The sequence below is a fragment of the Melospiza georgiana genome, chromosome 14, assembly GCF_028018845.1.
Source record: "Melospiza georgiana isolate bMelGeo1 chromosome 14, bMelGeo1.pri, whole genome shotgun sequence".
Lineage (NCBI taxonomy): Eukaryota > Metazoa > Chordata > Aves > Passeriformes > Passerellidae > Melospiza > Melospiza georgiana.
The window spans coordinates 17,809,364-17,835,195 of record NC_080443.1 but is presented as its reverse complement, the minus strand read 5'-3'; the positions used below and the strand labels follow the sequence as shown (position 1 = coordinate 17,835,195).

The 25,832-nt window shown below is 41.7% G+C and overlaps 1 protein-coding gene across 2 annotated transcripts in view; it reads right to left on the bottom strand.

The window, feature by feature from the left end:
• CDH13 (cadherin 13) overlaps positions 1-25,832 on the bottom strand; it is a 441,709-nt gene that overhangs the window by 42,728 nt on the left and 373,149 nt on the right. For both annotated transcript variants that reach the window (XM_058034103.1, XM_058034102.1), the window contains exons 9-10: positions 7,449-7,631; positions 6,248-6,501 (exon numbers count right to left, since the gene is read on the bottom strand). In XM_058034103.1, the coding sequence (XP_057890086.1) occupies positions 6,248-6,501; positions 7,449-7,631 (437 nt within the window). The remainder of the gene's footprint in view (positions 1-6,247; positions 6,502-7,448; positions 7,632-25,832) is intronic.

Here is a 25,832-nt window from a genome sequence, read left to right as displayed (position 1 = left end):
CTTTTCTGGCATTGTTAGCTGGACACCCCCATACCCACAGCTCTCCAGAGCCGGAGTTTCTGTGCTTCAGAGTTCACAAAGACAGAAGTGAAAAAACCTTTCATTGCTTCAAGCAGATTCTGCCTCTCCCTGCCTTTCCATCTAACTTAAAAAAGAGAAAGGAAGAGAAAAACAGTGTACACTGCTCAATACACAGCAACTTCAGATCCAGAGATGCGCTACAAATTCCCAGTGGCTGGGTTCAGGCAGGCCATCAATAAAAACTGCAGAGCCAACTTGAGATGCTCCTGGGTATAACTTACAGTGAAAAACTCTGCTGCTGCATGCTGAGAGCATGGCTCAGCCATTCATTTGTAACAATGGAGCTATTCTCCTGTCTGCACAAGGAAAACAAATCTCCTGTTGTTAGGAATCAAAGACAAGTCCTTCAGACTCTAGGAGACATATTTAACCATGACTAAGTGTGTTGCTTCCTAAGCATTCACTCTTTAAGTCTTCCCATCCCTCTCTCATTATGGAGTACTTCTGGAAGTGATTGGAGTGTATCCCAAAAAAGCGAATTTATTGACCTCCACCGGCAACAAAAGTGCTTTAAAAAGGCTTGATGTGCAACAAAGTATGCAAAATTGATCCCTTAAGTGGCTGTGAGCAATGTGATGTGAAGCCTCATCCTTGTTCACAGGGGGTTCAGGATTTCTGGAAAAATCCTGGCAAGAGACACGAAAAAGGCTTTTTGAATTGTCTTTGTGATTCATGGCTTTTGCATTCTCTGTGTGGAAGGGTGGGGATAGGCAGGCAAGGAAAGGAGCAGAATAAAACTCACTTTTCCCAGAAAATTCTCCTTAGTTTTCTCAACCATTTGAGTTTTAGGAGAAGTTTACAGAGCTATGAATCCATTTCAGTGTAGTTTCAGCACTGTTTTATAGCATTTCAGGCAGCCATTTTATTTCATTTATACATTTTTTGGACGAAGATCATGGCTGCCATCGATCAGAGGTTACAACATTTCCACTGATTCCCACCAACTCCATAGCACCAACCCCAAAGTCATGAGATCATCTAAAACAGAACAGCAAAATCTCCTGTTCCCAAAGGCATTGGCCAGTGCATCACCCAGAGGTTCTTGGTGAGAAGACAAACCATAGACAGAATCATCCAGGCTGCAAGAGACCTTTGAGATCCAGCTGCAAACCAAGATCCAACTCATAAAGTGCATTTCCACATCCAGACACCCTTGGACACTTCCAGACCTGTCTGCACCACCTCCCTGAGCAGATTATTCTGATACCTCACCACCCTTGCCGTGAATTTTTCATTTTTTCCAGTGTCCAATCTGAAAAAAACTCTGGGAAATTGAATGGTCTCTCTCCTCTCATCCTTTCATTGGAGGCTTGGCAGAAGAGACTCACTACAACCTCCTTCAAGGCAGCAAAACCCACAATCACCCTTAATTCAGTTGGGCTCAGCCTCCTCCTTCCCCTGCTCTGATGCTCCAGCATGAAGCCTCATTAATGCTTAGCTTGCAGCACAGAAAAATGCAATTTATATTAAGAAAAACAGAGTTTATCCCCTCCCAGACAGAGCAGTTGCTGTTATCTGGAAATGCTGACAATAATAAATGACTTTGCTCCTATTTCCAGATGTGGAAACATTGTCCCTGTGCTTCCAGGAGCCACCTGTACTATGTGGGACAGCTTGCTATAAATATTATACATAAATATTATACATAAATATATATCTTATTTGCATACAGAGCTTCAGATATCTCTGCAGTCTTTCATGTGCCCATGAAACTCGATGCAGTTTTGGGTTCTAAGTTCTCCAGCTTCAAATGCTGCATTTTAATTCTACTTAATGAATTAGATATGCTTTAGAGCTGTAATAAACTTTTCTTATGAAGATATTTCTGAAGCATTGAGTCACATTGCTTACTGAGAATAAACAATATGTTTACATAAATAATTTAAAATCCAAGAGCACAGTAGGTAATAAAAATATATTGCCATGATAAGCCACGAAACCAGAAAACAACACTGCTCTAATTAAAAATTACAAATACACTGCAGTAAACAACTTATTTACACGTAGTTAAAAGTTTAACTGTTGAATATTCTGCACTTGTTGAATCCTAAAAAGGGAAAAATACTGAAACTAATCTCGTCACACAGTCAAATATTGAGAACCATAACTGTGTTTAATTAAGATCTACTGTTAATAATGGGTTTCAGAGTGAGGTTCTTCTTTTAATTTCCCAAGGTAGAAAATGTTATTAAATTTGGCCTTTAACTTCTCATTGACATGTACACTTAAAAACTTCTGATTAAAATTTCAGAGGTTGGGAAGAAGTACCTAAAATTAAACTCTCAAATCTGGCACAAAAATAACAATGGTCCCTGATTAAGAAATCAAATTTCAGAAACTTCATTACTGTTCTATTAATAAATTGTTGGGTTATAATTAAAATGGGGCCTGCTGGATTTCTTTCATTTTTTTAAAAAGAAAAGATGGAAACCGGAGAGAGATTTAAATGCTTAAAAAAGAAAAGAAAAAAGGAAAAAGGAAAGGTCAATGGATGTGAGAAATGTGACCCAGCTTGAACAAAAGAACCTTGAAAAAAGGTTCTTTTTCTTTCTGGGAGCAAAGAGAGTGGAACAAACACAGGTTTCCCCCTCTTATTTCCAGGATGATGCTCTCCCATCTGCCTGGAGTTCCTCTGGAATTTCAGTGCCAATGGAAAGGGAATTTTAGTGCCGATGCAAGTTCTGCCATGGGTGTGCAGACCAACAGCCACAGCCCCAGCTCAGCCGTTTGGAGCCTTATTTTTCTCACTGAAACACATTTTTTGCCAGTTTGTTTCAGCTTTGTAATGAAATTCTTCCTCAGCCTGCAAAAACACTTGAAGCTGAAGAATAAGAAGGAAAATTGCTTCAAAAGTACAGCTGTCTTCAGGAAATTTTACAAAGTGAGCCTCGTTTTTCAGAGATAAGTAATTCGATTCTGATTCAGATCTGCATTGTTCAAAGAATAAATTCAATCTAGTTGCAGACAATGGCAAAAATGCTTTCTCTACTCTTTTTTGTTGGTCTTGAAATGCATTTATCATGTTATATCTAGTAGAGTAACTAAATTTCCTGATTACAAATAATCAGCAGCTCCTTCTACAAGTTCTATACAGAAAATTAACTAAAAATATCCCTGCAATTGGATATATTTAAGTTGTAACAGGCTGAAAAAAGAACCCAAAGCCCACCAACATTACTAATTCTCTGCTGGTCTGCCCATTTTGAAGAGATTTGTACTTTGTTGGGGGTGATGTACACAATTCACACCCACAAATCTGACATTCATTGCTTCTTACAGACAAAACATGGTTCACTCATGATTATTAATAATCAATTAAACCCCAGACTCATTCAGGAGCCTGTGCTGATCCTGCTTGGCCTTTATTTTACCATGTAGTCACAGCAAGGACTGACAGCACAATTATTGGAATTGGATTCCACAAATTATTGGAATTATTGTTATTATCCATTATTATTGGATTCCACAAATTTGAAATCAGTGCTCTATAAAAGTCCTGCACATTGTCCCAGACTCTGAACACACACCTGTCTGTGGGAATTGGAGATAAACATTTCAGCCAGACCCCCAACCAGTGAGTGGTTTTGGCTTTTATACATGGAATTTCACCCTGTCCTTAATTGCAGATGCTGTTCTCATCCCAAGTCTGCCTTTTTCACTGCTGGCACCCAGGTGTTTCAACACCTGTCACCATTAAAACATCTTTTAAAAATTCTGTTTTAGCAATAGGACTGACAGGTATTCAAATTAGCCTTTTCCTGATGCATTCTACCATTTCCCAGATTTCCATGACATTTGCATTATTTTTCCTCTAACTTACACAACCATTTCCCTTTCCATAGTTCCTTTATATGATCATTGCTCATTCTCAGCCCAGGCTAGCTTAATTCTGCTCTTCTTTTCTGCACATAAAAGGAAACAAAAATCTTGCTTTTGGCTATAAGCCTTCCATGTTTGCTATGCAGATATAGAAAAATCTTCTGGGAAAATTCTCTTTATCTTATGAGTTGGTCAAGATTTGGGGGTTCCTTGGCACCAGGTGTGGTGAACTGCAGAACATGTTTATGTTTCTTAACTGTTTACACCACCCTTAAAGCAAATTGAAGAGTATTCAGTGACTCACTGGGTGCCCTTTAAATTCAGGGTCAAAGTAGTTTGGAGAAATTCAGCAAAATCAGTAGGTCAAGAGGAAAATTTTGGGTAATAGCTCCTGGATTGTTGGCTTTGGTAATGAAATCCTTACATTTTCATTGCTTTTCTCTCACATAATCAGGTGTTATGATAATGAATGTTAGTTTTCCCATCTCCCATGAAAATACATAAATTATGGAGAGCACCAATAAATTCATTTCTTGAGCTCAGTCCAAAACCCAGAGGAAATAAATACCTGCACAAGCCAGGTTCTGAGCAAAGCTGCTGAGGGTCTGACAAACAGAAATTCCATCCATAGACACAAATTTTTGTGTGTGAAATAAGAAGTCTTTGGAATAAAAGCTAAACTTAAGATTAAGGAATTATTCTATAAATAAATCCATTTAGAAAACAAGGGAAATTATGTGCTAAGAATCATTCTGCAGATAAACTAGTATTTCTATGATAGAAGTTGAAGGAGAAAAACTGAACTATTAATGTTATTAACAATGTTATCTTTGATGCAGAGAATTGAAACTTTTAATTATCTGCCTTGCCTTTTTCCTCCTCCCTCAAATATGCTTAAATTCACCTCCTCATCATTCAAACGCGAGTCCTTTGCAGTGATATTTTCCCCAAGACTTGCTGCTGACAGAGAACATCTCCAAGATCAGCAGCTTGCTTTATTGTGGAGCAGAACACGTGTCAAACCTTCTGTGAGGATTGCACAATCGCTGCTAAATAACCCTGTGACAGCAGAGAGAGCTCTGCCTATGGTCTGGATTGACAGAGCCATTGTTCAGCTGCATTTTTGAAGTCGTTCTCAAGAGGAGTTTATCCCCTTTTATATACACTGAGACCTGGGGGAAATGATACTTACAAGGAGAAATGAAAAATTAAACACAGCTGTAGGTTTTAGTGGTAGCGCCTAACCTGTAATTCTCAAATGCTGACAAAAGCTGTCTGGAAAGCCAATTTAGTTTTAGAGAACAAAGTGGTTGTTGTTTTTCATAGAATTCAGATTCATTTTTCATAGAATCTGAAGCCAAAGGAACAAACTAGGTCGATCAAAATATAAGATGATACCATGTAATACCCAAGTTTTTCCCTGTGACATGGCACAAGTGTGGGATTGTATTATTACAGCACAGAAATAATAATTTATTTCCATTTATCAGGGCCAAGCCTTAGCTTCCTTTAGCTTCAGTCTTTCACTGGGAAATATTTTCTCAGCTCTTGAAAGCAGATGGACGGTCATTATTTTACTGAGGGATACTATAAATGATCATAAACTGATTTAAACCCTGTGTAAAACAGATGAATCACTTCTGTAGACATTTTAAACTTTTATATATCTTCCCTGGCTCTCATGAAGGAAGAGTAATAAACTAAGCAGGTTAAAAGTAATTTTGAAAGAGTGCAATGTCAAGTCTATTCCTTGTGGCACTTGATAGTTCTACTCTAGGAACTTCACGGAGTGGAAAATTATTGTTTCCTGTGTCTTCAACAAACTGAATCTCTAATTGCAGGACAAAACATAAATTGTAACTTCTTGCTAAGTTAAACATAATTCTGCACTGGCAGGCAAATTCTTGGGCACATTCCCAGTTAGTGGAGGATGAAAATGAGGGGGCACTGTGGCATTCACGTTTTCTGGAAAAATCCCTTCGCTCAGGATATTGCTCCTGGGAAGATGAGAAGCCTCAGAGAAAAAGGAAAACAATAATTATCTGGTTTGCTTCTCCTGTGTTTTGCTGCTTGGGAGATTGTTTACCCACAGGTGATTGTTTCATTGGTTTCATGTGAATTGTTTTGACTCTGGCCAATGAGTGCCAAGCTGTGTTGGGACTCTGGAAAGAGTAATGAGTTTTTCATTATTATCTTTTTAGCATTGTATAAGTCTCCTTTCTTTAGCATAGTTTAGTATCCTTTAGCATAGTATAGTACCATAAAATAATAAATTAGCCTTCTGAGCACCCTGGAGTCAGATTGATCATTCCTCCCTGCCCACAAACACAAGAGGCACTGCTCCCACCTGATGGTCTGGTGCTGCAGCGTGTCGGGGTCGGTGGCGTTCACCGTGAGCACCACGCTGCCCACGGGGATGTTCTCCTGCTTGGTCACTGCCATGGGGTTGGGGTGGAACACGGGGCCCTCGTTGACGTCCTCCACGGTGATCTGCACCGTGGCTGTGGAGCTGGGCCCGTAGGTGATGTCTGGGATCAGCGGGTCTTCGTTCTCCACTTTGATCAGCAGCGTGTGGAAGGCTGAAATCTCGTAGTCTAAAGGCTGCAAAGAAGAAGATTAGAGGGCAAAGGTTAGAGACAATGCTGAATGCTGTTTCCTTTAGCCCACAGCAAAACTTCAGACAGCAGAATTAGCCAGAAAGGGACAAGGACATTCCCTGCACCTGGTGGGAGTTCAGAATTACACACACTCTGTTCTAAAGGGCATTGGAGATAATAAATAATGGACTTAAAAACCCATGGAGACATCCCCCTGTCCAAGAGCTCTCATTTTGTTGCCATACCTCACCTCATAGACACAGTTCAATGCTCATCTATACATGTTTATTTATATGCAACATGTATTTAACAAACAAATGAGTCACACTCATGACAATAACACAAGCTGCTTTCTCAACTCTTGTCTTGAAACCAAAGACAAATACATGCACTTGTCTTAAGATTTGACAATGCCTCTTCTGAAGCCAAAAAGAGAACGTTCTGGCACAGGCAGCAAACAGGGCTATTGTCTTCATATTTTTTTATTTTTTATGTTTGAGACATAGGATAAAGACAGGCAATAAATTTTTCTATGAGATTTTAGAAATGTGGGATAAATTCACTTCAGAACCGGGGACTCAGTCTGAATCCACTCCCCTTTCTTCCCTGCTACTTGCATGTGTTCTCTGAGTGAGAACAAAATGGGGCTCTTGAATTCTAATTGTACCTCCAGCAACAAACAAAACTTTGTTGTCAAATCTCAATATTAATTGTGATGTTTACAGCAACCCTGGCTGTTATTTAAGCACGACAGTTAGGACCAGGCAGTCCTTGTGACTAAAAATAAGGTTACTGTGACAGAAGAAGTGGTTACACACATGGTTTGGACAAGAGCTGGCAGCCAATTTTATATCTCCTAATAACCCATCCCTGCTGTGCCTTGCTTTGTGCAGTGAACCCAGGGGATGAACCTGGCAGCAGAAATACAGGGAAGGATGGGATTGTTCTTACCTTGACAACAGAGAGCATTCCCTCGTTAGTCTGGGGGTTGGTGTGGATCTCAAAGCTCTGCCCTGGGTTCCCATTGATGATGGAGTACACAGCTCTCCACGCCCCCGTGGCGGGGTCGTCACGGTCACCCACAGTTAAATTCACTATTACACCTGTGACCCCCTCCTTCACTGTGGCCTGGAACTGGAAAAAAAAACCACGAAAACACAGAGGAAATAGTTACTATTTCCACTTAATGACTACACACACACACACACAAAATATCCAAGGCAGCATTAATTATTTACCCCAGCAGGAGGAAGATGGAATCCTCGACCGAAACTTTGAATAATGCATTCTCACTTTATGAAATATGAGGCAGCACATTTCAGCTGCTCTCCATGAATAGATGGCAGATAAGCAGTGATGTGATGGGAATGGAGCTTGGGAAGGTTCTGATCACAAGGATACAGTTCAGCCCATATTACTGGAAGGTGAAGCATGAAGAGACTGCAGTGCTGCATAGCTGCATGTATTCCCAGAAAGGGAACTGAGGGAAGAGGAACCTGCCTTGTTCAGACCACTTTTGCCTCCAAATCCACTTTTATTTACAAATAAATCCAGTTTTGCACTTCATACTCCTTTTTTTTCATGAATTGTCCCCCATACCCATTCATTTTTCACTGCATTGTTATCAAGACACAAAACAGGTCTCACAAAAACCATTCCCAGAACATTTTTTTGAGGCCTTGCTCTAAGACACTCAGAAATAATTGGACCTCACGCTACCACTTTGTCTGCATAACTAAAAGTCAGTGCTGCTTTCTTTTTGCAGTGGAAGGATTTCTTTATGACCTTGTGAAATGAGTTGCTGAACGATTCAACCCTGTAAGAAAATTCTAGTTTATTCTCCATCATTCTTATTTATGTAGGAAAAAAAAACATTAAGCAAACCATTGGAAAAGCTTGCAAGGGTCAAACTTAATAACACTCCTCACCTTTCAAGTGCTTGAGGCTGACGTGCTAAAAGCACTGTATGTGAGAGTGATAAGATAATACCTGCTTTGGAGGTGGATAAACCAGGCTGATAACAGACCTAATCCTGAGAAGTGCTGAACATCAGCACTGCCATTACAGATCATTAGGAAATCTTAGCATTTCTAGGGATTAAAGCCTTCAAAAGTCCAAAATTACAAACTTTAATGACACAAATTGGTTTTGCTGTACGTGTGCTCCTTAAAAGCTGCATCGTTGGTGACAAAGCATCACTCAAGGGCAAGAGTCACCCAAGTGGCTCCAAGACCTGAATAAACTAAATGTCTTTTCCTCTATTTTACAGAAGTCATAACACTGCAGAAGATTTGGGGAAATAATACAGAAAGTGGTGTTTATTAATATATAGATTTCCCAGTCTGGACAAATAGTAGGTAAAGTGGATTTCCTCATATGAAAATAAAGAAAAGATGACAATGTCTTCCCCTGTGTTATCTTTGTTTTTCTTCTTTTTCCAATAGATTTGATTTATCTTCCCAAACCCCTTTGTCAATTTTTCTGTATAATTTGAGTGCAGGCATTCAGTTCAAGCTTTCCAACCTGATTTCATAAAAGGATGACATTAATAACTGGCTATTTCTATCTTCCTTGGTGTATCTAACAAAGCATTTAAAGATTCTTTTGATTTTGATGGTTAATATGTAACAGGTTGTGATTGAGCTGTGTTTCAGACAGTCCATTAAGCTCATTTTCAGTTTAATTAACTCTAAATGATAATACAACAATATTTTCACTTGCTTTGAAACAAATTAAAAGGAAAACTCTATTAAGAATCTTGGAAATAACAGAAGACTGATTACCAAGACTGTGTTCCTTCCAGCTCAGCCAAATGTTTTTACTGTCAAGCAGACTTGGATACCCTTTACTCTGATTGAAAATAACCAATTAGACTGATTGATATTTTTATATTATTTCATATTTTCCCAACTTGACCATGCATAATATGAGACACAGAACCATAAGGGTCAGAATTTTTCTCCACAAGTGTTCAGCACCCAACAATTTCCCTTCAGCTGCATAAAAAGGTGACCAGACTTCAAGGAGCCTAATAGTAAAGAATCTAACCCTTAGATTTGACCAGGCATCTCCTCCTAATTCATATTGATCCTTGGGAAAAAAATCTTTTCCTTAATCCTCCAGTCTGATTCAATTAAGAGTTCAGTACTCCTTTCCTAGCTCACCTTGGGAACTGTGAGGGTAAGATATTAAAAGATATGGCTGTTTTATTCAGATACAATATTGTGAAATCTGTGCAAAAAAATTTATTATATTTACCCCACCAATGCCAGACTGTGATGGAAAAGATTGCTATGGTCTAGTTCAAAAAATATGGAATTTCAGGCTAAGGATGTCTAAATCAAGGACATCTCAGCTGGGATTGGCTTTTTTCTGCCTACCTGTTTTCCCCTTGTTTAGGAAGAGCTCTCAGTAGCTTGAGCTGCAGAGGGAAAGGGCACAAAGACCTGAGTTCTGCTGAGTTCTGACTCCTGCAGGTCAGGAAATGCCAACATCCCCAGGGATAGGCTGTGCCAACCAAACAATTCCAGCCGCAGTGGCACCCTCACCCCCAGAGTCCTTCACATTTGGGAAACAACCATATAAACACAGATATTTGGAGCTGTCTATTTGGAGCTGTCTGGAACTTCAGGCTGAAATCTGCTCAAGATGGATGGAAAAGCAGAATGATCAGACCACAGACGTTGTCACAGAGGTCTACTCTAAATTTATAATGTGGAAAGTGTAATAAATCACAGATTTGTGATTGCAAAAGACACATATCTACTGTGAAACTGTGTGGCCTAGAAAAATACAGTGCATTTTATCTGGAAGGTGAACTCTTTTGTCTGTTCAGTCACCTTTATTTAAGGAATAAACCTCCCAAAACTTAGAAAAATCTGTTATACCATGTCCCTTCCAAAAACAAAAGTAAGAAAGGGAATTTAAAGACTAAGAAAGGGCAAAAATAGGAATTAGATTAGGAAACAGAGAAAAATAACCACAGGTTTCTCATATTTCACAGTGAAAGGTTTATATTCTCAAAGCTTAACTGGGAAAGTCTGAACCAGTGCTCTAAAATAAAACCCCACAGTGGCTAACACAAATAATTGGATCACAAGTTAATTGATTTTACTCATTTTAAATATCTGCACATCCCCCAAGCACCACTATAAATTAAGAATAAAGGAGATGAGTTCAGTACTTTATTTAAACTGCTATCATTTGCACCCATTTGAACACTAATAACTTAGAAGGAGAATACCCTGGGCCAGAGTGGGTTTGCTGAAGAAGCTGTGTGAATTTTCTGCTTCTGATTGAAATGTGAGGTTAACCTGCTCTGTGATGTGCCATGCTGCCATTTTTTGTGCTTATCATCCATACAGCCCAGAGATTTTAGCAATTCTGTCATTTTTAAAGTTTTAGAAATAAAAGGGAGAAAAAAGAGGCAGCTCTTCTATTTCTGTGTCCAAAATCTTGTGGCAAAATACACAGAAAATGGACTGATAGAAATTTAGAAGGAAACACTGAGTGAACAGCAGTTAATGGGGAACTGGAAGATTTTCAGGGAACAAAGTGATGGATGTAGAGGAAGAGAGTGAGGCTTGTGAGGGTGCATAGATAGGCTGGAAAATGAAACAAGCCAGCAACGTTTGCCACCATGGTGGACTGATGGGGAGCAGATAAGGACACTGGGATCCTTGTGAGGGATCACCAGCCTGGTTCCACAGGCCATGGAGAGTGACAAAGAGCAGCTTTTGTTCCTGACAGCACAGGATCAGGGCAGGGATGGCAGGGAGAGCAGAAATGTTCAAACCAGCTGTGCCTGAGCAGAGGAGTCTCAGTCCTACAGACTGCTGCTCGCTTCCCCAGATCTTGCAGGCTGAATTTAGTGGTTGTTTCCTGCTGGAGCCAGGAGGTGACACTGAGCCAAGTTCTCCACACTGAGCTCTGTACTGAGCTGATGGGACAGGGCACTGGCAGCTCTGAGGGGCAGGAAATTCCTCTGGATGGTCCCAGGACAAACCAGCCTTGTCAGATTCCCACCACACAGAAAGATCACTGTGCAAAATGTCATCACCTGAGAATCCAGGCACCATAGCCCCAGACATTGCTGGGAGGGGTACCCAGACCCTGTGAAAATCAGATTCTTATCTCACAGCCTCATTTAAAGCTTCTGTAGTGAATAAAATTCTGTTTACTGACTTCTCAGAGTGGATGAAGAGATGAACTTCAGTGCATCTGAATGTCTCCTGTCCAGCAGCGCCTGAGCACAAACAGCACCTTAAAAAACTCTCAGAGTGGGGCACTGGCACCCAAATGAAGAGCTGCCACAAGCAGCAAACACAAAGCAAGAGAAACGTGCCTGGGGTGGGTGATCAGCACCCAATGGCTCATTAAGATTCTGCACACTGTGATTCCCAATCAGGAATAAACAAATTAAAACTCTGTGTCAGTTTGCATTTATCAGGGTGATATTCCAGTGGAAGGGGTTCTGTGCTGCTATCACGTGTTTGTTTCCTCTCCTATCTATCATAAAAGATGGAAATAATGGGATGTATTAATTCATATGTCTGTGTTAGAAATTCCACAGAGAAATTGTATTATTGCAATTATCTCCCTCCACTGAAGCCCACTGCCTTTGTGATCATATTTTGTCTGTCTAATTTCTTGAGAATGTGATGACAAGTTATAGAATCTCTTTCAACCTGCTTGCTCTTTTTGCCTTTTCCTTTGCATGCTGCCATTCAGTACAAATGCACCTGAGCTCCCAGGATTTATTTGCCAAGGAAACAAAGCATTTTCCATAGCTCTGTACCTGGAACATCTCCAAGCACAAATGAATTTTCAGAGTGGTCACAAAGGTCTTCATTCTGGATCAATCAGGAATGAGAGTCCCATAAATGTCAGAAATTAGCATTTCAGGTGGAATTCAGTGGGAGACAGAGCCCAGTATGCCAGAGAAGGATAACCCAAGTCACTGGTGCTTGAGGTAGGGGCGCCACAAGGAGGAAATTGTATTTTTGCAGTGACCAAAGAGCTGCTGATCCTACACCTTCCTCCCATCCTTAGGCTTCAGGGTGCTGCCCTGCTGATCTGGGCCCCTCAAGGGCTGCAAAACTGCACCTGAGCAAAATCAATTTATGCCAAGCACTCCACTGCAGCAACTGAATGGAAAATGGTGTGGTCAAAGCAAACTTGGTCAAAGCAAGTTTGGTGCTACATCTCCCTAATCTCTTCTGCAGATTTTAAAGGTATTTTACTTCTAAGACTGTGCACAGCCTTTGCTGTGTGGACACAAACAGCAGCTCTATTTCACTACAAAAATATCTGCATTAAAGTAATGGATTAGGTTGATGTAAGCTGCACACCAAGCAACAACACATGAAACCCTTGGAAAGCCATTTAGATGAAAGACATCAAATAAATATAAAGCATTATCATGGTATGACAAGGATTTGATGGTTTAAACGAGATGCAAAGCAGAAATTATAGCTGTGAGTCACCTAAACAGGCTTTATTATTGTCATTGTCTTACTGCCATAATGCTGGCTCGTAGGCACTGCATTATTTCTTGACTGAAAGTGTTTCTTTCAGCTTATTCTATATTTTTTCTGAGCACATAATATTCTTCCACCTCCCTGGTGAAACTACAAAAAGAATTCAATCATAGTTTAGAAAAAGAAAAACAAAAAAAACCCCTTTCAAATATGTGAAATTGACCATAATAATTTTGGACGCATTTTCAGTTTTTACTTTTGGATCATTTTTCACAGCCTCTGCATTTTAAATGCTTTGTGATCTTTCAAGGCACACACCAGTTGCTTTAAAGAGTAAAAGCAGGACTCAGTAATGAAGGACTGAATGAATATTTTTGTCTGCAAATTCTTTGTCTGCAAGTCTGCAACAAGAGCAACCAAACTGAGAGATCAATTAGGTAAATGGAAGGCTAAGGTTTCAGTTCTGCTCTCTGGAACATGGCTACAACGTCTGCAGGCTCTGAACTTCTGCCTTTTTATAGAAAAACACAAAGATGCTCAAAACCACTGATATTCATCATGAATGAGAAAAAGAAAGGGAAAAAAAAGGAAGTTTCAGCATGGCTTCATTTTGTTTTGCTGCTCACCAGTCTGCTTGGAAAGGCACTCAAAGAAACAAAGAAAAAAGAACTTATTAATCAGGCTCCAGATAAAAGTCCCTCTGGAGGAGTTTTCCACCAGGTTAAAGCTAAACTGTTTATGGGACTGAGACCACTTCAGGTATTAGAATTCATTATTTTGTTGTAGTGGGTTAGAATGAGAAAATAATGGGGTAGAATGGATGGGGGGAAGAGGAAGAAAGAGAGGGAAAGGAAAGGGAAAGGGAAAGGGAAAGGGAAAGGGAAAGGGAAAGGGAAAGGGAAAGGGAAAGGGAAAGGGAAAGGGAAAGGGAAAGGGAAAGGGAAAGGAAAGGGAAAGGAAAGGGAAAGGAAAAGCCTGCTGAGTGCTGCAGGGGCTGCCTGTAAGGTTGCCAACATGAAGGGTCCTCCTGTCCCTCTTGCAGACACCACAAATCTTTAAAACTTTGGAAGATCTACAGAATAAGATCCTCACAAGAGCTATCAATTAATTTACAGAACTTTCTCCCTACTTCTTCCCCACAGCAGTACTGAAAGCCCACCCAGAGCTGGTGCTGGTTTCAATCCTGTCATTTATGTACTTGCACAAGACTAAAAAGCCATTTTAGGGACTGTAAATCAGTGATGGTGAAGGTTCCTTGAAAACAGCTGCTTTTTGGAATTATTTTGAAGATTTTGTTTACACAAGATTACACTCTCCCTCAGCCTAGCTCAGGGCCTCACTGAGCAAAGGCAAAAAGATAATTCTAACATGTATTAATCATATGTTGAATGCCTGCTTCAAAGCCTGCTACCCCCAGGTGTACATCAAATATCTGAAGATGCAGAAGGCAGACAAAGATGCTCTCTATTTTTTTTTTCTTCCTGAATATATAAATAATTTAGAAATGATTCATTCTTTTTCACTTTTCCACCTATAAATGCAAGGTGCATTCAGTGGTTTCTGGAATAAATCAAGTACCCACCAATAATTGGACACCTCTAGAATGATGGTTGTATCAGAGAAAAACAAATTCTCCTTCTCCAGGTGGACAGAGCACAGTGGAAGGTCGCTGTATTTATTACATTTAAGGAACTTTTGAGAAAACCTCAAATAATGATGTTATTTTCTGAGCTATAAAAAATTCCTTCACCACAGGTAGAACAAACCTTATGTTTAAAACAAGAGCATGAGAGAAAAGGATGCTGTGAGCAGGGCTGGAGGAGCAGCCTGCACCTATTCACCTGCCTGGGGAGCAGGCAGAGCTCTGCCTTTCACATTCATGAGGCTCCTTGTGCTGCATGCAGCCAGCCCAGCTCCCCTCATTTCCTCCTCTCTGCACTTCCAGGCCAGAGCTCTGTATTCTCCCCAAGATGCTGGATGTCTTCTTTAGATGGAGTGGACTTTAAATAAAATACACCTCTCTGGATTTTCTTTTCTTTTTTTCATCCACTGGATTTGAGGAGCACAAACGTTTACAAGATTTTCCCCCCACTTATCCTAATGGTGACAAGGGAAGGGAAGGAGCTCTTGTTCAATGGTCCTTTTTTCATACTTAGCAGAGATTTTTCATACCCAAACCAACTTTTCTGGTGCTGAAGGTGAACATCTGAGCATAAATGGTGGGACTCACTGATCCTGCCCTACTAAAAGGAAAATCTGGAAGTCACCTGTTACTCATATTACAAGGAAGAAGGAGGAGTGAAGTTTATTCATCTCTGAATATTAAACTGGTAGAAAAAAGGAGAATTTTATGAAATACATGAATTTTTTTCTTAAAATTAGCATTAATGTATGGAGAGACCAGTTAATTTGCTAGAAATTTGGAGAGATTGAGGCAAGTGAAGGAGAAATCTCTCGAAGGGCTTTAGTCTCCTCCCAGGTATAAATAAATGCAATGGGCAGTGACAAGACCTTCAGCAGATTAAACCTATTGATGATTTTAAAATTATTATCATATTTACCTCTAGGAAGTAGACAAGGTATGAAAACTGTATTTTAGTGCTATACAAAAGCACTAAACAAATAGAAGTTTAAAAAACCCAAACAACAACACAAAAAGAAAGGAATGCTTCATTCTAAATAGGTGAAGGAACAAAAATATTCTAGATAAAAATCTAGAGGCATCTTGTTCATCTACTTTGGCACCTCGATAAAGGTAACAGAGCCATATTCTCATTAGTCTGAGACTCCTGGTTTTGCAGAGAGGCAGAAGCTGCGATGAAAATGAGATTTTCTCTGTGTGGGAATCTTTGGCCTGGTTGAGAACAAGCAGCATATGCAGCCAGATGAGCAATCCTGCCTTTGCTGCCCCGGGAGGGCTCTGATTCCAGAGGATGGAGTTTTTCCTTGTGCCAGTTTACAGCTGATCAAGGCCCAGGCTGCCAAGAGCAGATGTTCTGACACTGGTCCAAGCTCCTCATGGGGTCTTGGGTGGGCAGTGCTGAGCAGCCCCAGTCCAGGCATTCACAGCAACTTGTATCTCCAGAATATTTCAGCTACAAATCTCAGCAATTCCCCAAACTTGTGGCATTTTGGATTGTGCCAGCTGATGGGGATGAGATGCCCTAGATTTACAAGCCCCTCCAGCTGAGAGCTGTCTGAAGTTATCCCAGTTTGAAAACTCTATTTTGGAAGCAGATAAGAACTCTGCAAGGTTTCACACTGCTCCAGTGGAGGCAGGAGGTACAGATGGAAGTTTACAGGCAGCATAATCTGCAGTGATACAGAATCTGTCTGAATTTTAAAAATGAAATCTCGAGCCAGCGTTTTGTTTTCTGTGAAAAGCTGAGTGGGGAAAGGAGAATTTGGGCTGAATGCTCCATATTTCAATCCATCTGAACACAATAAGTCTTCCAAGTCTGCTGACAAAGTGATGAATGAACTCCACTGCACATAGCTTCTTCTACTGGATATACAAGATTTTTTTTCCCCCTCAAATTATCCAGTCTACATCCAGTTGGCTCAACATTCATTGAGCAAAACATTACTGCTCTATCAAAAAGCTATGATACAAGAATAATCATTTAGAGATCAGAGACCTAAGTGAACTTTGGTGATTAATGATCCCTTTCCTTTTCTTTTTCCCTCTCATAGCAGAAAAAATCTTTATTATACCCTGAACATCCAGGTGAGCACTGAACTCTCATTACCCAGGATGAGAAAAACAAAGACCTGGGGCCTCTAACCCTGTTAGCACAGAGAAAATCTGTTTCCAAGGTCAAGAATAAAGACAAATAGCTGTAAATTCAGTGTATTTGACTAATGGCCAGGGTGATGTGAGCCTGCCCATCCTGCACTGTGAGAGGAGCATCCCAAAGGCAGGGTCAGGGCACTTCTCTGCCAGCTGGGGTGAGCCTGCTTTGGAAACTCTGAGATTTCAGCATATATTGCAGCAACAGATGTATGGCTTGGCACTGCACAGCTGTGAAAAGGTCAGGAAAAATCTCAGCTATGCTAAATGGATTTATTGCTTTCTGCTTTAAGGCTTCTGATGGCCTCCCTCTCCCACCACCCAGCTCCTTTTGCCAGTGCTCATTTCATCTTGCCCTGAAAGAAAAATATTTGTGCTAAAGGAAAATGAAACATTCCTCTGGCAAGGGCCCGTTGTGTGCTTATTTCTTATCTAGAATGTCACAGAGGGAACATTCAGGGCCCTTTCATTTTCTCACAGGTAATTTATGTTTTCCTACCCAAACACTCTCTGTACACACATCCCTCTGGAGCACCGACACCACTGCAGCCTCAGCTGGATCTGCTTTGTGCAAATGGTTCAGCATTTGCTCCTTTGTGTTAATAAGGAAGATCAAAATGAGCTAAGGGTGTTTTTCTGTCCTGATACTGAATTTTCTCCGAACCGTTTAGGGTTGGTTGTTTAGGAGTGCCCAGCTGAGGTGTCTGAGCGCTGGGAATTAGCAGGGAGGTGAAAACAGCCCCAGGTTGTGTCAGAGAGCAGTGGTGCAAACACACAAACACAGGGAACAGCCTGTCTCACCTGCCCTGTGTGGGCTCCATCTCAACAGGGTGCCTTAGAGCACCCCAATACCTAAAAGGGATTTTTGGATAGGGATGAAGTGATAGGAAAGGGGGAATGGCTTTAAGGGTTGGATGGGATATTAGGAAGGAATTGTTCCCTGGTGCCCAGAGCAGTTGTGGCTGCCCCTGCATCCCTGGAATGTCCAAGGCCAGGGTGGACATTGGGGTTTGGAGTAGCCTGGGACAGTGAAGGTGTCCCTGTCATGGCAGGGTGGGATGAGATGAGCTTTAAGGTCCCTTCCTGTTGCAGTAAGGTAGAAAAATCATAAAGGCTTCATAAAATCAGGCCTGCTCTGTTAAATCAGTGATGGCTTGTCAAGCTGGCCTTTGCAGGTTCCCACATGAAAGCAATCCTGGTGTGAGCAGGTCATTAACATCACAATCCATTCCTGGCTAGAAAACTACTTGAACCTTGAACCTGTCTAAACATTAAATCTTTCCCATGAGAATCAGTGAAGAAAACATGTAAACAGATGAAGAGTAGAGAGATTTGATGGACAAGTAAAATACCATTTAGTAACCAATAAAGTAATTGTTAAGAAAGCTCCTGACCAATTGGAGTCACACACCAGGTCTGTAAAACTGGATAAAAGGAGTTATGTGAATAAAGAATGGGCTTTTTCCACCAGAAAGAAAATGGAATCTGGGTGATTTATTCCAATACCTTCCCACCAAACCATCCTGTGATTTCAAGATTCTATGAACAGCAACGGGGCTGTGCCAGGGGCACCTGCTGGCTCTGGTTCCTGTGAGGGCCATCCCTGGAGGGAGAAGCATCACCCTGAGCACAGATGTTCCCCATGTGGGGCTGGGGGACAGCAGGCAGCACCAGGCACCTTCACAGCCACTGTCCCCCGGAGCTGCCACTGCTGGCATCCCCAGATTGTGTGCAATTCCCTCCTCCTGATCCCAGCTGCCACTCTGGGATGCTGGAAATCCTTCAGCAGCAGCTTAGGGACCTTCTGATTCCAAGCACACCAAATGTCTCATACAAATAAAGGCAAGTCCCAGGAAATACAGGTGGCACCGGTGAGATAAATAAGAATTTGGTATCACCTTCAGTTTATATCAAAAAGCTTTTCCACAGGGTTGAATGTTTACTAAATCAGGATTTGTATGAAAAGCACGAGTTCATTAAAGACTGTGCCATTCCTCATTTAGGACTGGATCTCCCTCTCCTGTAGAACCCTCCATGTGATGTGCTCATACATCTGCATCACTACTGCCACACCGAGCTCTTCCCAAGGACAGCCAGAGCAGGAGGAATTAATTGGATCCTGACACACATTTCCAGATACAGATTTTTCACCTGAGCTTGCCAGTTCTAGGGGAAATCATTTTAAGGGACAATAAATACCACTTTATTTCTGTACACAGCAGTGTGATATAGTGGAAGCAGCCACCCTTCCTCCCCTTGGAAGGCAGGAAAATGCTGTGCTTGCAGCTACCTCAGAACTATCTCCTATTTCTTGCCTCTGAGTAAGCTCATAATTAGAGTAGAAACACAAGGAGCAATTTCAATGGAGCTGTAAAACTCCAACAGAAAGGAAAAAAAATCTATTTGAGGTTAGAATAAAATCTTTTTTTAATCTGGCTAATGCTGCTTTTTTGCTGAGGCTAATCATTATATTTATGACTGACTGTGGGATATTCCAAAGCATTGACACCTGACTTCACTTACCAGAAAAGCAATCACTTGCAGATATTCAGCTTGGTGATTAATGTGTAGATACCTAATTTTGAGTGGATTAAACCATGTTGTATCAATTTGGTGGTTTTTAGGATTTATAATCAAACCCTGGTGACATCTGATTAATGCCAGCTCAGGCTCCCTGAACCTTACAATATTCTTGCTCCTTTGGAGCTCAGATCACAGCAGGCTGATTACCCCCTGATTATCCTGAGTAACTGGGGTCAGAGGTTCCCTGGCACCACAGAACACATTTAATTCAATCAATTCAGTGACTGAAGCAGTTGGGAAAAAAAAAAAAAAAAAAAAAAAAAAAAAGATATTCCAATTGCTGTAATACAGCATTAGAAAAATTGCCCAGGACTTCTGTGCTCTAAATGATGAGCACTTCTGCTTAATTTCTAATTTAGTATTCTGCTGGGGTTTGCAACTTCGATTACTTGTGATATTTTCACTCAAAGTCAGGGGCACTGAGCTTGGAGGGAGGAGGGAAAACCAGAGGGAGAAAAGTTGCCTGCATTGAGCTGGATAATGACCTTTGTGCCAGGGCTGGCACAGCTCAGCTCTGCCTTTCCTGGTCACCCTCTCCACAGGTAACTCACAAACTCCTCCTGCTTCTCACTGCACGTCCCTTTCGTCACTGCCAGACTTTTGGCCTTACTTTCCCTTCTGGTGGGTTTTTACAGTTGTTCAGCTGAGCGCCATTTCATTTTCATGGCAAGCAGAGAGACTTTGATCAGCTGTGGCAGAGCACAGGGGCGATTTCAGAGAGCCCAGTGCCCTCCTGGCTGCTCAGAGCACTTGGGGAGCTCATTAAAGGCTCCACTCTGTACCTCAGCCTCCTCCAGCACCAGGGGCTGTGGCTGGGATGAAACACAAAAGTCTCCTCTTATTCACCATGAAACCTCGAGGCATTCACACAGCAGTGTCCAGCAGCTCAGATTGGCTCCTGAGAGGGAGCTTTGCATCCTGCATGAGGATCCTGAGCCTGCTGACACACAAATATTCCTTCCTGTGCATCCTGAGGCTGCAGCACAGCCAGACTCTGCCTCTGGGATGGCTGATGGTCACAGCTCCAGGCACTGCTCAGAGGGGATCTAACAAGGGTGAGGGACATCACAGACAGGAAATTTGGAGCTAATGTGGGGCTCCAGGCCAAGCAACACACAAAAACATGTTTTCAAAGACATAAACATGACCCCAAATGATTCCAAGGGAAAATGGTCAGCATGAGCATCCCCTTGGTCCTGGCAAAGCACCTCAAGAGTTACAGCTCCCCTCAACAGCCTGGCCACAAACACTGGGATGGAGCCAAACCCAACCCAACCCAACCCAACCAATTCATGGCCCAGAGGAGCCCAGAAATGGTGACAGAAACAGCAGGAAAAGGAGTAGGAGCTAAGAAAGATGTCTACAACACTTTTACATCTCTCCTATTATCACTATTGAAAATTTTTTCTAAGTTGAAGAATGTTTGTTTGTTTCAGTAATTCAATCAGGATTAATAACGATTCTTGGATTTGGATGAACTTGGATTACTTTTCAGTTTTATGAACATTAAATTCTTGGCTTTATATATAAGGCAGGCTTCCCTCTGCCCATCAACAAGGTTTTGAATGTAAAACTACAATATCAGGGTTAGCCATTACCTGCAATGCTTCATCAGAATGAAGCAACTTTCTTGAGTAGAATTCTTTAATAAAGGAAATGAAGTCTTAGACCTCTGTTTTCTCTGCAAGCAGGAGAAAGTTGCAATTTAATTTTCTGCCTGCCCACAGAGAAGATCCATTTTCTGTATGTTCCTTTGGGGTTCTTTGGAATGAAGAATGCTATACGGTTATAAAACATTCTTTTAATGAAGCTCACTCTCAACTATCCCTGGATTGATGGATTTCCTCCTGAACCCCTGGGCACATTTGCCCACAGGATGAGCCCTGGCAGAGCTGTCAGCATTTTTTACCTTAAGAGAAGCCCAGAATAGGAGCTGCAGGACAGAAGTTTGGTGTTTTAGAGAAGATCACAGTGTCCCTAAGTGGGACATAAAGCTGGAGCCCATAGACAGTGCCTGTAGAGCCCTGCAGGGTCTCCTTTGGGTGTGAAATATTCCCAGCCTGTCCTACTACAAATAAAAAGACAACACCCAAATGACTTAATCAATTCTTCACATCAAACACAAAACCACAGGTAGAGAGGAAAAACCACAGCAGCAAAATCCCATCACATCAAAGCCCTCAAAATCTATACATCCTTCTCCTCCTGTGCTGAGGATGAAAGAAGAAGACGCCACAGACAGCAGATGTTGGTTTTGTCACTTATTCTGTGCTGGAAAAAAGAATTGTGGACAATAAAAGGGATTTGATGTTGTGCAAAGAGCAGAACTCTGTGGAGAAGTGCAGGGAGTTGCTGCCCGTGCAGGGCAGAGGCTGGAATTGTTCACTGGGTCACAGCCCCTGGTTCCTGCCCCCAGCAGGAGGGAAAGGAGCCCTGGGACAGGCAGAGGTCTGAACACATGGCCTGGGATAATTCTGGGTAGCAAAGGGGCTGTTGTGGATAAAAGGATTGTCTGGGTGTCACCTGCACAGGGACAAGGCCAAGAACTGCTGGGCTTCACTAGGAAATCCTCAGGTATCATGTCCTTCAGAAATGAAGCAAAACCTGCAGGGAAGCTGAAGGGCTGCACAGGATTTCTGGGAGACCACAGGCACTGTAACCTCAAAGCTCTTACAGGAAAAATAGACAAAATATAGGCAAATAATATAGGCAAAAAATAGGCAAAATATAGACAAAAAATAGGCAAATAATGGAAATTACATAAATAGGAGGGAAGAATTTGAGGATATCTTGAGAACCCTTCCCTGAAAATTTCATGAGAAACAGAACAAAACACAGATCCCTGATTTTCTAACATTTTAAGGTTCATGATGCTCATGAACACCCAGGAAGTTCACTGGAGTGCCACGATTTTTTTTTCTGTGCCAAAACCAAGTGACAAGAAAGAATTTCCTGACTGAGATTCCAGTCTGAAACTCCTCACCATCCAAGACTCTTCATTCTGCTGGGTTTGGTGCTGACAGCTGGAGATACAGGGTGGAACTGCAAAATAACACCTGACCTCCTTCCTGCAGATAAAAATTGTGCCTGTGGCTTTCCTAGCTGGTCATGTCCTCTTTTGGCAACAGAATGTAAGGAAAAGGGAGAGGAAAATAACTCTGATCTCAGCCTGGGGAAGGATCCAAAGGAGACAAGAGTGGCAAAACTAGATATCAAAATTTAGGTGTTTTGAGGCTGCAGCATGGCCACTGTAGAAAAATTCCTGCTCAAATCAGAACTCCTCCATTTTATTAGTGAATTAAAACTCTTCTCTTGCAGGAAGTCCTGCAGGAGCAAACTGCTCCTGCCACACAGACGAGATTTCTGAAGGAAATCATGCTTTTAACAAATCTCAGCCATTACTTCATCCTTTTCCTGAAATGTCTGGCAAAAAGGAATTCAAAGGCCTGCGTTTAAATTCTGGAGCCGCTATGAAATGAAGAAAACAGATTGATTTGCATTCTGTTCCACTCCTCTCTTTGCCAAAGTGATATTTATAAAAAAACCCCTAAGAATTAAAAAGACTTAAACCCCACAATCTGAGCCTGAGAATTCAGTTTTTAACAGCAAACCACTGATTTTTTTTTAAATTTCCTTACAATAAAAAGCTTTAGAAATAGGGTTTACAGAAGAAATGCTGCCAGAACCCCTAGAACGTGTCATCCACTCATTCCTCACATGGAATTAAAGCAAAATGCCAGCCTTGCCTTGCCCACAAACCCTGCCAACAAATAAGGATTGTGACAGGCTGAGAGCACTGTCTGGGGTTTTTATGCTCATTTTTTTCCATGGCAACATCTCTGTTTCACGTGCACGGTTTCAATCTCTGCATTGTCTTGTCTGGTTTATCCCTTCCAGGAGCACCTGCCACGTCTCCACTCTGCTGCAAGGCACAGAAATCACATTTGGAGGGTCTGGGGCCAGCTGATTCTTGCTCCTCAGTCATAAATTTCACTCCAATCACACCCAACCTTCTCACCTCTCCCACTTCCCATTATTTGTCCCTTCCTTGGTTTCCTCCAACATCCAGCTGAGTGTCCTGGATTGCCAAGCAAATTGTATTCTGTTTGCCATCTGTGTGGCAGCTGTCTTTTGTTCAGTGGGCAGTTTTCCTTATCTCTCCCACTCCTCCCTCAGGGGATACATCTGCTGATAACAGCTATTGAATGTCCCTGCATGGCTGATAAGAACTACAGCATCCCACTGGGAGATGTGAGCCCAGAGGGAGGAGCCAAGCATTCCTGCCTGGATATAATCTGGAGGTTCTGGAACACCAGCACAGCTTCTCCACTGGATTCCCCAGAGGAACAGCAGCTGCCTCTCCTTCCCCTGGATCTTCAGAGGAAGAATCCATCCTTCTGTACAGGATCCCTGCTCCAGCAGAACCACCCCTGACACTGCAGGAGGGCTGAGCCACAATTCAAATGGGACTGCTGCCAACAGCCTGACCCACAGGGTGTCAGGTTGGGTTCTGACTCTGGCAGTGTTGTTTTAGTTCACTTAGTTTACTTTCTATTTTTATTTTCTTCCCTAAGAAAGAACTGTTATTCCTGTTCCCTTTTTTTTTTTTTTTTTTTTTTTTTTTTTTTTACCTGAGAGCCCCTTAATTTAAAATTTATAACAGTTTGAAGGAAGGAGGTTTACATTTTCCATTTCAGGGGAGGCTCCTGCCTTCCTTAGCAGACACCTGGCTTTCCAAACCAAGACACTGAGAAATTGCATCTCCTCCACTGGCACTGCAAATGCCAGCCCAAAAGATCAAGCACAGCTGCTCTGTGCCACCTTGTCCTGTTAGGGACAATGTTCTTGGAGGCCACCTGCACACACAGCAAGGGACATTTCCACTCAGATCCTGGGTGTCCCAGTGCTGGGTTTTGAGAACAGCCTTGAATAGATGGGATTTAAATTGTATTGAGGGCATTAGCCTGAAGTGAATGAAGAGGAGAGTATGCTTCTCGTTTCTTTTCCCAGAGTGATAAATGTGAGAGTGGAATATTTCTTTTTTTTTTTTTTTTTCTAAGGCAAAGAAAATGGGAAACCAACATGGATTTCAGGCACATGAGAAATAGCTTATGAATTTAGATGATAGCTCAGCAGAAATAAATTGTACATCTGTTCATTCATTTTAATAAAGCAGGGAAATGACACGCTGCTGGAGCCTTTGGAGAATGCTGAGATTTTTAAATGATGATCCTATAATAATAGCATTAACATTTGTAATGCTGCCCATACTTTAAGAATTTAAGAAAAATACATTGATGGGATAAGTGAGCTTCAACCTATAGTCTGGACTCCAGGCATTAAAAAGTGAATAAGGTGCTTCCTGAATACTCCCAAATTAGTTCAGCAAAGGCTCTACAATGGCCTTCCCATGTAACACAGAAAATCATCTCAGTGTGTGTTGATAAAGCTTATTATTTCTGAATAAATAATTCAAATGGACAACATGCAGCTGAATTTCTGCTGACTAGAATCCCAGTCTTCATTTATAGGCAGTTAAAGTGGAGTGTTTACTTGAAAGTAATCTATGAAAGAAGCCAACAGGATGTTTTTCCTGGCTGTATGGATGCATGGAAACATGTCCCACCTTCTGCTGAATTCAGGCAGGAATAGAACCTTTCTCAGGCATCTCCCACAGCACAGAAGTTAGAAATGAGAAAAGTTTCATTGTTTCTATGCTGCCATTATTTACAAACCCAATGAGCAAATTTAAGAAGTAAACCAGTGAGACTGCAGGGGATGGTGCATTTTAAAAGCTATGTTTTGATTTTCCAAACGGATCTCCATGGGAAATAATAAATTAGGAGTTCAATAATAACTGCCGTGTTCCCTTTAAAAGCTCAATTATTAAGATCATTAAAATTTCCTTTTAATTGATTGCATTAGAGCAATTGCTGCTGGAGTAAGGAGCATCTAAAACTGATTAGTGCTCACATATTGCTCTTTGATCAACTGGGATAACCCTCACTCAAGGCAAGGGAAACAGGCAAGTCTGAAATCCTTGAGAAGTGGAGAAGTTCACCTAAAATTAGATCTCAGAACAAAAGATCTTTTAATAATGTCCTGACACTGTTCCCCACTGACGCCAAAGGAGCTCAGGCTGAACTGTTGGATCTTCCCAGAGCAGAGATTGCCCAGAGGTGCTGCTGGGAGCCAGAAACTCCTCAGAGCTGCCATCCCTGATTGATCCAGCAGCACCCGAGAGTGCCCTGTGCTCTCTGTGTTCCCGGCAGCTCCAGCAGGCAACCCAGGTAAACAAGGCTCCTTGTGCTTTGGTTCTCTCCTGAGTACAGGGGGATTGAAGCACAGAAACACCCCTGGGACACAGAGAACCCCTGGGTGAACGCTGCCCACCACAGAACACTCACAGGGTTATTGATTGGAACTGCATTTTAAGCATTTTGCCTGGAGGAAAGGAAACAGCTCCCGGGGATGTCAGGCAGC